General features: G+C 46.0%; 1 protein-coding gene across 1 annotated transcript in view; it reads left to right on the forward strand.

Moving 5' to 3' along the window:
* Window positions 1-1765: 1765 nt before the first annotated feature.
* CACNG4 (calcium voltage-gated channel auxiliary subunit gamma 4) overlaps window positions 1766-16311 on the forward strand; it is a gene marked incomplete at its 5' end in the record, with an annotated part of 40237 nt that continues 25691 nt past the window's right edge. The window contains one exon of the mRNA XM_082067231.1: window positions 1766-1988. Within this exon, the coding sequence (XP_081923357.1) occupies window positions 1766-1988 (223 nt within the window). The remainder of the gene's footprint in view (window positions 1989-16311) is intronic.

Genomic DNA, 16311 nt, shown 5'->3' on the forward strand with positions numbered 1-16311 from the left:
CTCTTGAGGAGGATGTTTCTGTGTGAGTGGGAGCCCTGGCCCAGCTACAGCCCCCCCAGCCCCTCCCCTGCTCCTGTGGAGCGCCAGCCATGAGCAGCTCTCTCAGGCAACACAGCAATACAAATAAATAATATTAATTAAGGCTCAATAGGTTTAAAAAGCTATGGAAATAGCTTCTCTCCTGCTGTTTCAGTATCTCATTTTCCCACTCTGTCCAAACCCCCAAAGCCCAGAGGTACAAACATATATTTTAAATGAGAAGTTTGTTGAACCTCATTAAACTTAAGTGCTCAATCCAGTTTTTCTGAACGAGGCTTCACTCTGCTTTTGAGTTTACCTGACTTCATTCTTCCCTCCTTAATGAAGACATTAATTTAGAAGGTGATTTTGCAAAGGCACTGATAGTCCTACAAACTACAACCAAAAAGCATAACTTACATGTTTAAACCAAGCACCTATCTTTGGAGCTTTTCCCTATTTACAGGCTTCATGTCTGAGCAATTTTCTGAGGTCTCTGTGAAACAAAGACCAGCTTTTAATTTGTATTTGCCTTTTGCTTTCCCAGTTTTTTACAAAAAGGGTGAGCAGCTGAAAAGCATCTCTGCATTGGTATGTTGAGCAGTGGAGTCGCACAGGCACCTGCAGCCATCCACGCACCACTCGGGAAGAGCGCTGTATTTCTTGAGGTTTGTAGCTCTTGTCCTCCCACTCTCTAATTCATATACATAAAACTGGTGTGCTGCCACGTTCTCTCCACACAAATGCATTAGCTGATCAGAAAGGCTTCCCATTCATCTGGCTTGTCACTCGGGTGAGGTGGAGGCAGGACTGACTTGTCAACTCACAGTGATGAGAGTCAGGGGTGGAGGGCAGGATAAAGCAATAAAAAATGGTGTGTATATTTCTCCCCTTGGTTTTCCAAAGGAAGTTTCGGGTGCTGGAATCTCTCATCTGCTTTCAATCAGGAGAAAACCAGCAACCCAATACTTGCCCACAACCTCCTTGCATAACTGATGGCGGAGTGAGGTGGCAGGAGGAAATCATGGCCAAACCACCAGGTTTGCTGTGCTGTGCTCCCTGGCCGTGCTGACACTCTCCTCGGGATTGCAACGCTTTGTCCCCACTGTACTTGGCACCATTTTTATGGTGATTTCTAGGACAGCAGAAGGAAGGTGTTTGTGACCCACCTGAGAGATCACAGTGACAGTGCAGAGCTTTGCACCCATCAGGTGTACAACACCTTCCCCATCTCCACACAAATTCTGGCCGGGCTCTGCTCAAACCTTCATCCCCTGTGAAGTTCCCACTTCAAACGTGGCATCACGCTCCTGCCGCCGGCAGAGCCGACTGAGAGCAAACAAAGCGATGCTCGAATCCTGCCGGGGGCTGCAGACCGGGGGCTGCGGGTCAGGGGCTGCGGGTCACCGACCGGGCTCTACCCGGCGGGGCGGCAGCAAACCGGGGGTCGGGCGGCTCTGCCCCCCGCGGGGGTCCGCGGCCGGGCGGCCCATCCCTCCAACCCTCTACACCTCCATCCCTCTACACCTCCATCCCTCTACACCTCCATCCCTCCCGCGGCCGGGGCGGGGCGCGGCTGGCGGCTGAGCCCGGCCCCGCGGCGGCGGCGGGCGGCTCCCCCCAGCTCCCCCTCCCCGCCGCCGCCTCCGCCCCCCGCCCCGTGACTCGGCTGCCTCCCGCGGGCGGCGGCGGCTGCCGGGCGGTGTCGTGCGGACCCCCCGCGCCGGTGCGGGGACTATGAAGCACCATGGTGTGGTGTGACCGTGGCGTCCAGATGCTGCTGACCACGGTGGGCGCCTTCGCCGCCTTCAGCCTCATGGCCATCGCCATCGGCACCGACTACTGGCTCTACTCCAGCGCCCACATCTGCAACGGCACCAACATCACGACGGACGAGGCGCAGGGGCCGCCGCGGCGGGCGCGGGGCGACCTCACGCACTCGGGGCTCTGGAGGATTTGCTGCCTCGAAGGTACCGGGGGGCAGCGCTGCGCCGGGGCGGGGGGGAGAAGCAACTTCCCGGGGGAAACGGCTGCGCGGCCGGAGCCGCGGGGCTGAGCTCAGCCGGAGCCGGAGCCGCTGCCTCGGACACGGCCGAGGAGGAGGATGGCGTTACCGTGGCAACCGGCATCTCCGAGATTGCCATGGGAACCGGGCGGCGGGATGCGGAGCTCTGCCCGGGGGAGCTCTGCCCGGGGGGGCGACCTTGCTCCGCGGTCCCCCCACCCCGGGGCTGAGGGACCCCGGGGCTTCAGGGTTTGGGGGGCTCGTGGCACGTTTGGGGCTATTTGGGCTGCATCTGAGTCCTCCAGGCCTGGGGGTTGGGGACCCACAGGGGCTTTGGTCTCGGGGACTTTGGGGCTCAGCCACAGGTCTCGGGCGGGACAGCAGAAACCCGAGTTCCTCCCTGTCTACCCTCAGACAGAGACACCGGGAACCCGGTTGAAGATGTTGTTGCTACTGTTCAAGTGCTTCAGTGTAGGCTCAGGGTTACTTAATACAGCCTGGGGGTCAGACTGAATCATATAAACAAATAAAAATATACGTGTTTTAATGGCTGGGGTGGGTGGCAGGACACCGCGTTCCCCGCAGAGGCCAAACATGTGGCTCCCTCTCCGAAAATGGAGTTGTAGAGAAGGTGCGGCAGCGAACTGCCGGGACAAAGAAACACATGGGTGTTCAGAGGATTTGCCACCGCAGATCGAGAAAGCCCAGATGGGAAACAACATCTGTCAGCCGAGCGCGCGGCGCTCTGACCGTGGGAAATCAGGGGCCGCGCAGCGCGGGCAGGCGCTGGCAGCGGGGACCGGGGCTGCGGTGCCTCTGAAGCCCCTCACCGGCTGGGTCGGTTCTTCGTGTGAACAGCTAACGGAGCCTCAGTGGTGCTGGATAAAAGTGAGAGCACAGAGAGAAGCTATTGACTTCTGCTGAGCTGCTTTGTGGCTCCTGGGGGTGGTGTGTTGGCTTCGGCGCACTGAATGCCATCAGCACAACTTGGTGCATGTGAACTTTGCAAACCTGGTTTGTTCTGACAGACAGCTCAGCCCAGACAAGCCCAGCTGTAGTTCAGACTCCAGCACCTGTATTCAGAGGGGTTTTTTACCTCCTCCGAAAAGGCTGTGGCGTGGTGGAAGCACCTCGTCCTCAGGTCTGTTCTCATCTTCTCCTGCCAACAATTCAAAGCGACAGAGTAACATTTTTCCTCTTAAAAAATTGAATTTACTACCTAATAATAGTATACATACGTAGAATAGCTGTAGGACAAGAACATATTTTTAGAGACTAAAAAGAGCGAGAAAAAATTACTGAAATGTGCAGGTTTTCAGGTATAATAATAATGCTCGGCTTTATTACTTGTGAAGGAAACGTAACTCTTGGTATGGGCTTTTATGACACCTGGAAACTGAGGGTTTGCATCTGTGAGCTCCTGAGTTTGCCTGAGGGATGCTGAGCATCCTCCGCTTGAACCAAAGCTTGTGATCTTTGCTGAGCTGGTTCTAGTGTCTCCAGCCTCTGTGTTCCATGGAAATAAGTTCGTCTGTACCTTGCGGGAGTTGCTGGGCAAGCTCTGCTAGGCCAGGCCTGTCGTCTCCAGCAGAAACCCTTGAGTTTCCCAAAGTCAGGATTTCTGCACAGTCTTCCAGGAATCTCATTCATAGGAATGAAGTGAGGCTTTGACTGAAAGTGGTGGATTTTTTTTTCCCCTTGATTTAAACCGGGCTTAAGTAAGGACTTTGTTAAAAAAAGAAGCCAGTGAAGTGCCCATCCCTTCCTAAGTACGTTTTATTTGGGAAGGTATTCACTGAAAAATTGCACCCAGCAATTGTGTGCAAGTGAACCTTGAATCCTCATCAATTCAGGGGACAAAAAAAGTATTTAATGTGACCTGTTATCCAACAGCTATCGAGCTTTTCTGCTCAAAATTCAAATGCTTCGATTTCAACATGGAAAAGGTTCCTTTGCTTCATAAAATAATAAAGCCATTTCTAGAAGCTGATTTAAAACAACAGCGCTTTGCTTGTTTCAGAGCATCACTCCTTCGAAGCGGATGGTTCTTTTAGTAAAATCAGAACAATAGTTGCAACTCTGAGCAGATATACAGCAAGAAAATAATGTCAGTCCTAGGTTTTTATATGTGATTAGATGGTCTGGCTTCACGCTTATTTTTAGAACTGGTTTTGTGTTTTGGAGTAACAGTTATAAAAACCTACTTTATTTTAAGGGTCTTAAGCAACATTTCACTCATCTCGAAAGGACAAATCTAAGGCTTAAATGTGCAAAAGCTGAAAATACCTTAAACAGCCTCTGAAATTGCTTTTGACATGAATAAAGCATTTTGCAGAGTAAATTTCAGGTCAATTAAAATTTTCCATTAAAATGTTCCTCAACTATATGCGTAAAACAACTTGTATGCTGCTCAGTATCCCCATTTCCAAGATTTCAGACAAAATTGTTGAAAGAGAGTAGAAAGGAATAACCTTCTAATCAAATGATTAGGTGTTCCTCAAGGTTCCTGTTTATCTTCTTTGAGACAATATTTTACAACAAATTAGCATTGTAATGATAATCAGAGTGCTACGGTTTAGGGATCCAGCGTATTATCTTTGTTTGGAGCTGCAGTTGTCTTGGGGATGCAATCACGTTTCGGTACGAGTAGTCGATACTACTATGGAGCTTAGTCACTCAAGAAGTAGCATTAATGATACATCAGTCAAACTCTTGCCTGCATAATCTCGATTTTGTTCTTTTAGCGTGTTTGTCAAAGGTGGAGGTAGGAGGCTCATTGAGTGGATTTTAAATAATAGCAGTATTTCTGCATGGATTTTTTAGAACTTATATCCAAGGTAATTGCCTTAGGTAGGAAAGTGTTTAAAATAATTCGTGGTATGAATGTGTGTGTAGCAGAACTGGATGCAATCCGACTGAGCCTCTGCAGTGAAATGGCCCAGGGGCTCCTTGGCAAAGCTGCTTTTTGGTTTTCCACGGCATCTGTGGTAGCTGCAGGTTTGGCAGCTGAAGGTGAACGGTCCCTGTTCGAAGTTCCTGATGAAGCCCCGTGCAGCCATCCTGGCCACACCTGAAATCTGCACCCCAGCACACAAGTTAGTATTATAATAAGAGCAAATCAGCCCCATTTCAAGGCAGTGCTGGTGTGTCCTGTGTCCACACTCGAGCTACAGTAGTTGACACAAACTGGGGGTCCCTGTCATGGTGGTGAAGACCCAAGTCTTGCAAACACAGCAAATGCTGTGTCTCATGAACAATCATTTTGTGGGCAAGCTAACCTGCAAGAGATTAAACCACCACAATTTTCCAGTAACCCCTATTCCTACGGTAAATACGCAGCACAACTATATAAGCCTAGCACAGCCTTAGTCACGAGGAGGATCTGCTATGAAAATATTTGCCTAGAAGAAAAAAATAAGAATAAAAACACCACTTTATCCACCAAAACTGCTTATCTTCGTGAACCATCGTGCTGATGTTTGATAGGATGGCTCACAATAGAGAGCTCTGCAGGCCTTGTGACATCAAGATAGGAAATCAAGTAACATACTTGTAATTTAAATTTATTCAAAGTGTGTTTTATTAAACACTTCAGCATATGAATGTCTTTGAACCCAGCAATTGTTATTGGTTATTGGATTCACACAGAACCATGTGCCTTCCTGCCTCGGTGATGGGAACATTTGTAACTGGGAGGAAGGATCAAGTAAATTCATTTATGACTTGAAAACTTGCACAAATGCACATTTGCACAATTCTTTGCAAGTCTTCGGGCTTGGATGAATGCGCACAAACATGGGAACTGCTGCTTCCATGGATACTCTTGAAAACAAACCAAAAATTCTTACACAAATGTTTGAGGCAAGCAAATAAAGGAAGGCTGCCATCCATCAATACTGTAAATTCATGGTTTATCCCAGAAGAATGAATATTCTTTAGTATTCTCAAAGCAATGCTATGAAGTCCTAGCACTGCCACTATTTGTAGGGAACTAAATACAATGCAGACTTTATATTCAAATGCTATTGCCAAAGTTTTATTTGTCAAAGAGCAAATATTATATCACGTTGATATCAGACATGACCTGCCTTGGAGGTCATATCCACAGGCACAAGGAAGTGGGTTAAGGGGTGGTTGGTCTTCTCAATCTTCACAGCACACAAGCCCATATTCACCCTGTGGAGGAAGGTAACTGCAAATGGAGAATGTACAAATGGGTGTCTCTGCCATGAAAAACTCACCCTGTGTGTGCCATAGCCTGTTTCTTGGACAATATATATTTTGTACATGTTAGAAAAGAACTTTTCTGAGATTCAGACCATGTTTTCATTCCTTCGTTCCATACATCCCGCTCATAGAGCTCCGTTTCCTTGGTAAAACACGTGCTGTTGAGAAGGCGCCTGCGCTGCACTGATTGTTTTTTAAAGCAATTCTTAGAGCTCCAGCATCATCTTTTCAACAGCGTTTGAAGCAGCGCAGCTTTGTCAGCAATTGATGGGGTGATTTTTGACAGCCTTTTTAGGTTAATTTTTTTCAAGAGCATTCCATTTTCTAGGGAGACTTTCTGAACTTGGAGCAATCTTCAGGGATGCGAGTTCAATCTTCTCGAAATGCTGTCCATAGTATAACACACTTTAAATACTGAGAAATTTTGTGCTGGAGGAACTGTCAGCAGAAGACGGGCTAAGGCATTATCTAGTCTCTTCTCAAATGAAAAAGAAATCACAGATCTCCTAAATGCATCTCTTTGAACATTTGTAACAGAGGCTCTCAAATGACCCTATTGATGTAACAAAACATCCATTCTTCCTGAGACGCTCTGTGAAACAGGGATTTCAAGCTAATTGACTGAATATATGTCGCTTTAATGAATTAATTTGCTTTCTTGAACTCGATCTACTATATAGCCAGTAGGGAGCTATCAGGCTACACCAGGATTTGGGTTTTTTCTTCATGGCAAATATCCCAATGCAAAATTTAGAACCCAAAGACTTTCTGTGCATTAGCGATACTCCCCGAAGGCTGTAAACCAAAGAAAGCGCAGTCGTAATCCAACTGTAAAGCTTCTTCATCTGTGCAAGATGTAATGTGGATAATATTAATCTTACCTAGGTTTCAGAAATGTTTTGTGAAGGCTCAAGGATGCGTTGGGTTATACGAACAGGATACCTGTGGCTGTGTTGTGCTGTAGTTACTTCTGTATATAATTATACTGCATAGTGCAAGCGCTTGACAGATGGCATTTGTGGTAGTAGCTGTCAGAGCCATAGTAAGTCATTTTGGGGTTCTCGGGGACCTTTGCAATGTAATGTAATGTAGTCTTTGGGCTTCTTCCAGCAGCCGTTACCTTTAACTGACCTTCTTCCATGGGCTTTATTACTCTTTTTAGAAACTGGCAGGAGCTCGTTGCTGTTGCACCTCGCCAGGGCTTGCCCAGCCTCTGGCAGCTCTGCCAACCCTCGCCAGCGGAAACTGCTAAAATAGGCAAATCAGACAATGTATTTTTTTGTTGTTCCTGTAAAATTTCAACACAGTGATTATTTCTCCAGTGGGTTCTGTCCCATTCGCAGGGTCACTCTGTGTTACTTCTGCCCATACCGTGCTGTCCAACCTGGGGTTTTGGTCAGAGTCTTGCGAGGTGCATAACACACGAACCTCTGCATAAAGCTGGGGCAGAAGGGGTGTATATCTAATATCTCAATTCTGTAGCCTCGTGTGTCTTCACAGAAAGAGAGGAAAAAACAAAAAAAGAAAAAATATTAGGAGAGGAGTCTAGTGCTTTCATCTTCTTTTTAACTTCTTTTGATGCAGTACTTAGGTCCTGAGTGTAATTGGAAGTCTGATATTGATACCTTCCAGCGCCCAGATGTTTAGTTTGTGAGTCAAAGAGCTGAGCAGTAACTTCTGCATCCCCAGACAAGAGATGGAGAGGGAGGAGGAGGAAGATGGGCTTGTCGGTCTGCGCTTTGCTGGGTTTGCTGCTTCATTTGAGGCCTTTTCCCTGACTAGGAGGGGTCACTGTGCTCCTTCCCACCCACATTCCTCTCATACTGGTAATAAAGGGGAAAATGATGTGGGGAAACTGGGACAGAGCGATAGGACTGCCCAGCTCAGAGAAAGTGCATGAGCACTACTTTAAATGGGTTTGAAGCATTTTGCTTGCAGCTTATGTTTTATACATGCAATATTTTGTGTTTAAGCATGTCTTGTGGAGGGACAGGATTAAGCCTGATTCTCCACTTCTGTAAATTTAACTGCTTTCTAGGAAGGCAGTGGAATTATGCCAATATGATGCCAATATATTAATAAGAGAAGGGATTCTAGATCTGTCCCTTCAATTGGACCTTTTCCTGATGGTCCCTCTTTTCTGAGCCAGGAATCATCTCAGGAAATATGATAAATTGTACTATCAAACCAGAAAACTGGTCCTGCTTCCAAACATTACTTTGTGCTTATCTTTGTTTTAGATTTCTGTTTACTGGTATTTATTATGTCGCAGACTTATGGTTCAGCATCCAAATTCTTACCAACAGATGGCAAGGCAGGATGCACAGGAGTAGTAAAATAAACAGGATAAATGCACAACTGCCCATATGTCTGAGAGGCTGATACACATTTATGACTTCAGAACAAAAGGATGTTTTCGGTAGGCAGCACCAGAGCTGTGAAGGGCTCCTCACTGTTTTCTGCCTTGCCCTAAGGTTTCTGGCTTCTTCAGCGTATTTTGATCAGTTAAATTACAATATATTTTGTTCTCTCTCTTCTATTCCCAGATAGCTGTTTCCTTTGGTTATTTGTCTCTACTCCCAAAGTACAGCAGTTCATTTTACCTTCCAATTTTTAGTGTGGAAAGTGGCTCTTTCCTGGGCTTCAGCCCATATTTCTTCTTTCAGGGTGGTTGTTTTGGCTGTTTTGAGGAGCACACAGAGGTGCTGGGGAACACAGCAACTTTTGAGGCGGTGACTTTCTCTATATTGGGATAGATTATAATATTAATGATACGTGGGCTCTCTAATCTCTCAAAATAGCAAGGCTCGGGGCGAGCTGCCTGCAGGATGGACAGCCCAGCCTGGGCAGACTTGAGCCACATTTCTGCTCCAATCTGGGGGCATTTTTGCCAGTTGTTGTGTGCTGCGAGTCAAATGCAGTGAAAGCGTTGAAGCAGCTCTTGATTTAGCCTGGCAGATAGTCCAGCTCTTCTTTCTCCTCCTTCCTGTGGCATCCTGTCCTCTTCACATCTCTTCTCATTCTTTGATTTTTGCCTCTCTTTGCTGAAATGTTACGACTTTCCTTCTGCTAAAAAGATACCTTCTAAATGAGGTTTTTAATGCTGGAGCAAGAGTCTGTCTTTAGAAAACTGGTGCATACTGGCCCAGGTAGAAATTTAAGATTTTGTATTTTTTCTTCTTAACTCTCGAGCATCTCTGTGTCCTCCTGCTAATGAAAAATGTATAATCATGTACTTGTCAAAAGGTATGAGGTTTAGGTTCAGTTTTCTCTACCTATTTTACTACGTTTCCCCTGTGTTTATCCAGGCTCCTGCTTGCTTTACAAATAGCACTGTATATTCTTCTTCAATAGAATTGAGTAATATTTTGTCAAACATTTGATGTGAAGGAGCGCTAGATTATGAATAAGCAGTGAAGTTACAGAGAGATGAACAAGGGAGAGTGCATTATGGAATTACAGTATTTCCTGTGCAGATTGCCAGGCCTTGATACGAATTAACCTCTTTTATTGTTCTTTTTAAAGCATTCCGCCTTTTAATTGCTGTTTTGGAATCATGCCACTTAGTTATGCCCTTTGAATGCTTCTCACTTAGCCAGTCCCCTCAGCTAGATAATGCCAAATATTTCAAAGATATTCAGAAGCAACAAGGTACCCTCATTCGAGTGGGAGACCTACCCAGTTCAGGGAGGAATTACCACCCTTGTTGAGCTGCCAGCGGGTTTTTTCAGACTTAGTTAATAACCATTTTTAAGTCACTGCCAATTCTCTACCAGAGCTTTCAGATCAGTTTTCTCCCATTTATACATTTTAAATAATGCAATTTTGTGTAGAATATGGATGACTGAGTATTTTCTCCTGTCCAAATATATAGCATTCAATAATGTTCGGATTGTTATTGTGTCCTACTTGCATCCCAGAGGCATAGTTTATCTATTATTGCTGCAAGGCATTAAAGAGGAACCATGACATGTCGCAATTATGACTTGAAATAGGATCTTGCCAGAGGTACATTGCCTAAATATAATCAAATCTAAAATACAACTTATTGCATATACCTATGTTAGAGCTGCGCATACCTATCTCCTGGGTCACTGAATATCAGTGATGGCTGCTAGCGAGACGCTGGATAATTTTGTTCTAAGAATTGCCATGCTGTTGGTTTGGGTAGTTTTTTTAAAGCTCAGCCTCCAGCATTCAGCTGCCCACAAGCAAATGAAACAGCAAACTCTTAACGCTGGAAGATCTTGTGACTATTTAGACTGAGTTTTCAAAGGTAGCCAGATATGAAAGTTATTAATATTCCTTTGTATATGACTCACTAACGGCTGTATTCATCTTTGACCAGTGAATCTTTTAAACTCAGGTAAACCATAGCAATGGTCTTTACATACTTGCATACATTTCATTGCGAAATTGGCTAGAGTTCATTTCTTTGTCTGTTTTTAGCAAGCTGATGAAACAGCAAGTTGCATTATGTCGCATCAGATTTTTATCCACGTGGATCATGAACAGGCTTGAAGCCTTCAGATTCACCGAACAGAGCTCTGCGACTTGAGCCAGCACAGTAAATAGCCCCAAATAGACTGTTATTCTCCAGCTATGCCTCTGCCGATGGTGGGCAGGTTATCTGTTGGCAATTGTGAACTGCCAGAACTTCAGACCTTGATTTCCAGTGTGCGTTGCAGATTCTTCACCTATTCCCTCCCAAATTTAACCTTCCCCGGTCCCACTGTGCTACCTGACATACACCCGCTGACAGCGGTTTATTCTGCACAATTAGAGCTCGGCAACATTATTAACAATTTCGACTGGGTTTTATTAGGGGAACTGTATGAAAATGACAGTAACAAGCAGAGCTACCCTAGAAAAAATATCAATTAATAAATTGGGAAGCTAAGCCGCAGTTTGGAAATGACTTCTTGAAACTAGACTTGCTAACCTGTACCAGCTGGGTGCTTATCCTCATCCTCCTGCCATCACGTATTTGCCGTTACAGCAATTTTGGGTTCACTAGTGTGCTCTTTGCAGACAGACCAGCCTCTTCCAGCCGGCCCAGCAGGACGCAGACAGCCCCGATCCAAAAGCCCCTCTACATTTGTGCTCGTGCTGAACCCAAGTGCACAGACCTGGCAAGAGGCTGAGTTTTTGGCTCGTGTTTTGTGCTCCTGGGATCTGCGCACCCTGCGTTTGGATCAGAGCTTGTCCATGTCCCCACATCTCTGCCCACTGTGAAAACACGTTTTTGTCTGTCGACAAAAGACGCTCCGAGATGATGAGTAGTCTTTTCAAAGACTGTGGCTTATGAGCTCTAACCGTATTTCCAGTGAAGGTCTGTCTTTGAAGCTTACGTTGCATTAGGAGTCAACAGGGGTTTATTTTGTTAAGTTACTTAGGTGTTTCCAAAAATATTTATGCAAGGCTATGCCACTATGTGCTAATCATGAGATTAAATATCCTGTGGTTCTCCTCAGTAGACTGAAAGTTTGGTTCCGAGGTTGGTGAGCGTTTCTCCTTTGCTCTGCACATTTTGCTGTAGTCTTGTCCTTGCCTTTAGCGCTGGCAAATGCAGACGGGTTTGGAGATGCTTTGGGATCCTTAAAGATGCAAGACCTGAAATAAAGCATGTAGTGTTTAGGAATGATGCTAGGGCTGTATTCACAATATCACTTCTAATTATAGCCATTCAAGCAATTCATTTGCAGTGTCCCGCTACAGTAGTGCTTATGAAAATAGAATCCTCTTTATAGTTTGGTAGCAGATCAAGAGAGGAAAAAACCAGATATCCCGTTCCATGCAATGTTTTTGAAAGAGGTTTACCCACATAACTTGCTTTCTAGGGACATACCCCTTGTTTTCACTTGTAATCCTGGCCTGATTTTTAATGACTGACTTTGCGTCTCTCAGTAGCCAATTCCCTGTCACCTTTCCCTCATTTTCTTTTCATTTCTGTCCATAAACGGCAGCGTTCTAGCCGGAAACAGCCTTCGGGCGCAGCAGCAAAACCCCATAGAAAAGGCCAGAAATTTTCCACCTGAATTCTGAGTCTGGCCCAGGGCTTTGGCTGCACAAGGAGCCAACGCGCTGGACTCTGCAGGATCGGAGGAGCGCTCAGATGCAGCGCTGGGTGGAGGACACGTGGCTGGACTCTGCAGGATCGGAGGAGCGCTCAGATGCAGCGCTGGGTGGAGGACACGTGGCTGGACTCTGCAGGATCGGAGGAGCGCTCAGATGCAGCGCTGGGTGGAGGACACGTGGCTGGACTCTGCAGGATCGGAGGAGCGCTCAGATGCAGCGCTGGGTGGAGGACACGCGACTGAGGAGCGGGGCCAGAGTCGGGCAGCCAGGACCGTGCCGTCGGCGTCTCCAGCCGACAGCGCTGGATGCGGCGACTCCCCCAGGTTGTCCCTTTTCCTGGCACGTCCGCTGTGCCCCAGGAGGGCTGAGCAAGTGGTTGCAGCTGGCCAGAATACGGGGACGCAGCTCCTAATGCTGATTTTATAGCATTAATGTGCACCTGTTTTGGTGGCCAACTGGCACCGTGTTCAGCCTAAAATGTGTGTGTAAGCCCGGTATTAAAAGAGGCACAAGAATTACCGTGCATCAAACATATCATTAGACACGTGCCTGGTAGACATAATGTGGGATAATGAATATGATCACAAGAATAAATTAATAACTGAAAATATTTTTTATACGTATGCACACTTAAAATGGGATAAGAACTAAGTGACACTTGTGTCACCAGTTTATAATTAAAATGCAGTGCTTGAATGAAAATGTAAGCTTCAATTAGCCAGCACGACCCTGCTTCCGGCTTTACTTCCCACTGAAAAGCAACGATAACAAGCTCACATTTATTATCAGAGTTTTTCCTGGAGCTGTGCGCTGAAACATGCTCACATCTGAGCCCTTTCACTGAAGACATTTTTTCGCTTCAGCAGTTTGGCATGCCATACAAAGGCTCTCTGATTTTTAGTGATGTTCACCTCCTCTTACATAAAAATGTTTTCTGTGCATATTATTTGGTTTTAGTTAAAGTCCAGGTGCACGGGTTACTGAAGAACCAAAAGGATGGCTCATCACACAGCACAATGGGTAATTATTGCTGAGCTTCACTGTATTGCACAGACAAAGCCTTTCTTGGAATTCAGCATTGTCGCTGCGAGAGGGAGGAAATACCTAAGATGCAGCCCCAAGTCCCACAAGGGTAAGAATAGATCCTCTGGTGTCTGCTTTGCCCATTTAATTTTTAACTGTCTCGAGGCACAGAGCTTCGCAGTTTTGTTTAGAGATACTATTTTGCATTTTAATTTCACCAGGGGGAAGTTAACACATATATAAATTATGAGGTCTCATATGTTCCCGTTGTCATCCCAAGACTCTTTCTAGTTATGGTTAAATAATTCTCTGGGTTTGGCCCCCATTTAAGCCAAGATTTATCTTGATTTATGCATGGTCCTGGCAAAGTTCAGTGTTGCGTAGCCTAAGAATTGAGCTTCTGATTTCTGCAACACAGGGCAGGGTCCTTGGCTGGACAGCTGGGCTGCCTGGGTAGGCAGAAAAAACCCCAGATACCTTGAAAGAACAATTCTGGAAATGTGCGTGCCGGGTGGGCACCTGCCTATGTCGACTTACGGGAAGGTTAATCCTGTGCAACATCTTGGCTCCCGCCTCTCTGTGCAATTTTTGTACCTGTCTCGGTGCTCGAGGTGCCTTTGGAGAGCTGCTGACAGCAATGGTGCCTTCCCAGACACTCATCTCGCCAATGCCAAAAAAACCCCAGGAACCTTTTAGTCTAGGACATATTCAGCCTGAAGATATTTGCCACGTCTTCAGTAGGTGCTCGGCTGGACATTTTTGCACCCTTCAGATCGGTCCATGTGCAGACAGGGCTGCAGGAAACAGAGTCCAAAATAAGGCAGCTAGGGAATTCCTTCCTCAACCGGTGCTTAGGACAGTTGGTGAAACGGCTACAAACCCCAACCAGTCCCAAAAATGTCAACATAGAGCAGCCGAGCCTCAGAAAGTGCACTTAGGGAATATCTCTCTGACGGAGATGGGACCGAATGTCCACACAGATATCTTTTGCAATGCCCCCTCCAATATTTTAAGCAATTTCTAGGGGCAGAATTCTTGTAATGTAGGAGTGGATGTCAAGCCAGAGTATCTCAACTCAGAACAGATATGTGCTCTTAGCTTTGGGTCAGGCAGTGATGTGTGGTGTGGTTACAGCCCTCAGGGACTCTTCAAGTTGTAAAAACTACAAACCTTCTGGTTTTTCGCTGGTGCTATTCACATGGGACAGAGTGACCTCTCCGGAAAGCCTTTCCAGCAGCAGCAGCAGCAGAAATCGCTCTCAATAGCATTTAATAACTACCCATGGAGAAAATTACACTCTATTTAAAAGGCCAGAAAAATAATCTTCAGTTTAACTCTGCTGACTTTGGTAGAATTACACCAAAAATGAGGTGTTTTTTTTTTTTCTGGTATCCTTTCCCATACTAATGTTCAGTAGCTGGGCTGAAAAAGCCTTTCAAAGGCAGATTAAACAAGTCCAAATGGTGAAATATTCTTTTAATTTTCCTTTGCACACGTTATTTTAGGTGTAGCTTGGAACACTGCCCTTACAAGAGGCATTCCTTTAAATATTTATACAGCATCAATATGTAGCCACCTTCATACGTTTTTAATGATACGTTCCTTTCTAAATTAACCATTAGGTCGCCCTGTTCTATAGCATTCCATATTTTGCACTGCCTCTACGCTCCCCTTGGAGTTTTATTTATGTATTTTGCTGTGGAACAATGAAGATGTCAAGGCAAGGCCCAGGGGCACTGTGAAAATCGAATTCTTGGAGCTCCACCGCTGTTGCCATGGTGGACACGCACTCAATAGCACACTGTGCTGTTCCGCAAGCCTACGGGATTCAAACCGCGGCTCCGCTGCTGGGCCATGTCAGTTCATCACTGTTACAACCGAGGGTCTTCGTTTCCATAATTGTAGTTCCCAGGATCGGGGGGGTAAAACTACTGAGGCAAACCTAAGCAAAGGGGAAGGTGCTGCAAAGCGCTGGGAAGCAAAAATCCCCTTTCTGAGGTTCTCCCCGAGAACTGCAGTTGTGTCTGTCGGATTTCGGGGTTTTCCAGAGGCTTTCCTCTTTCGTATTCTCATTTTGTACTAGTTAGTAAGATGCTTCGGTACGCTGAGGTGAATAGGACAAAGCTCAGTGTTGTCAACTGAATCAAAGTTCTTTACTATTTCCTCAGCCCTTTATTCATGCTGAAAACCCACAGATGAGTAGAAGTGTTTGCACAAGCCATGGGTTTTTATAATGCTGGGATTTATGAGTCTTGTTTAATTATGCCACGTTATCATAGCAAAATGATTTCTGCAGAAGCTGCTCGTGGCTTGTTTCCATTCTGGTTTCCCTCTCTCCTAAGGGGACCATAGGAGTTGGCTGCACCATGAGATCGCGGCTGCATAACCAAAAACTGAGCAAAGCCTCAGCAGATTGATGGATGGCACACATGTCCCAGGTTGGGTAGGGAGAAGAAAAAGATACCAGACAAAAAAAAAGGTACATCAGAGCTCGTCCTATGCCCTATTACACTGAAAACAAGAGCAAAATATTCCTGCATGTTGCTTCACAAAGAAGAGTTGCACCCTTTAGAGCCGAAATCCAACCTGTCCTCTGTCCTGCTAAAGGGGCTTTGCCCTGGGCTTGTTCTGTAAGAGCTTCAGTTAAGTCAGTGGAGATTTTGTCTGAGGATAACAGGCTCAACGAAACACTGAAATGCAATTTCCCCCAGTTGCAGAGTATTGAAGGAAGAGATGGAGCTGCAAGCAACCCCCGCCCAGCGCCGGCGCTGGGGTCCTGCTGCACGCAGCAGTCCCCGTCAGGATGTCGCCGTCCCTTCTGCTGGCAGATGAGGCGCTTTGCAAAAAAGCACAGGGGTATTTTTGTATCTTCCCTCCAATGAACCGACTCCGGTATGATTCGGTTTGCTGGGTTTTGAGATGTGCTGGTAAAGGGATGTTGTTTGCTCCCAACAAAAGCC

This window comes from Streptopelia decaocto, assembly GCF_964273445.1.
Source record: "Streptopelia decaocto genome assembly, chromosome: 16".
Taxonomy (NCBI): Eukaryota; Metazoa; Chordata; class Aves; order Columbiformes; family Columbidae; genus Streptopelia; species Streptopelia decaocto.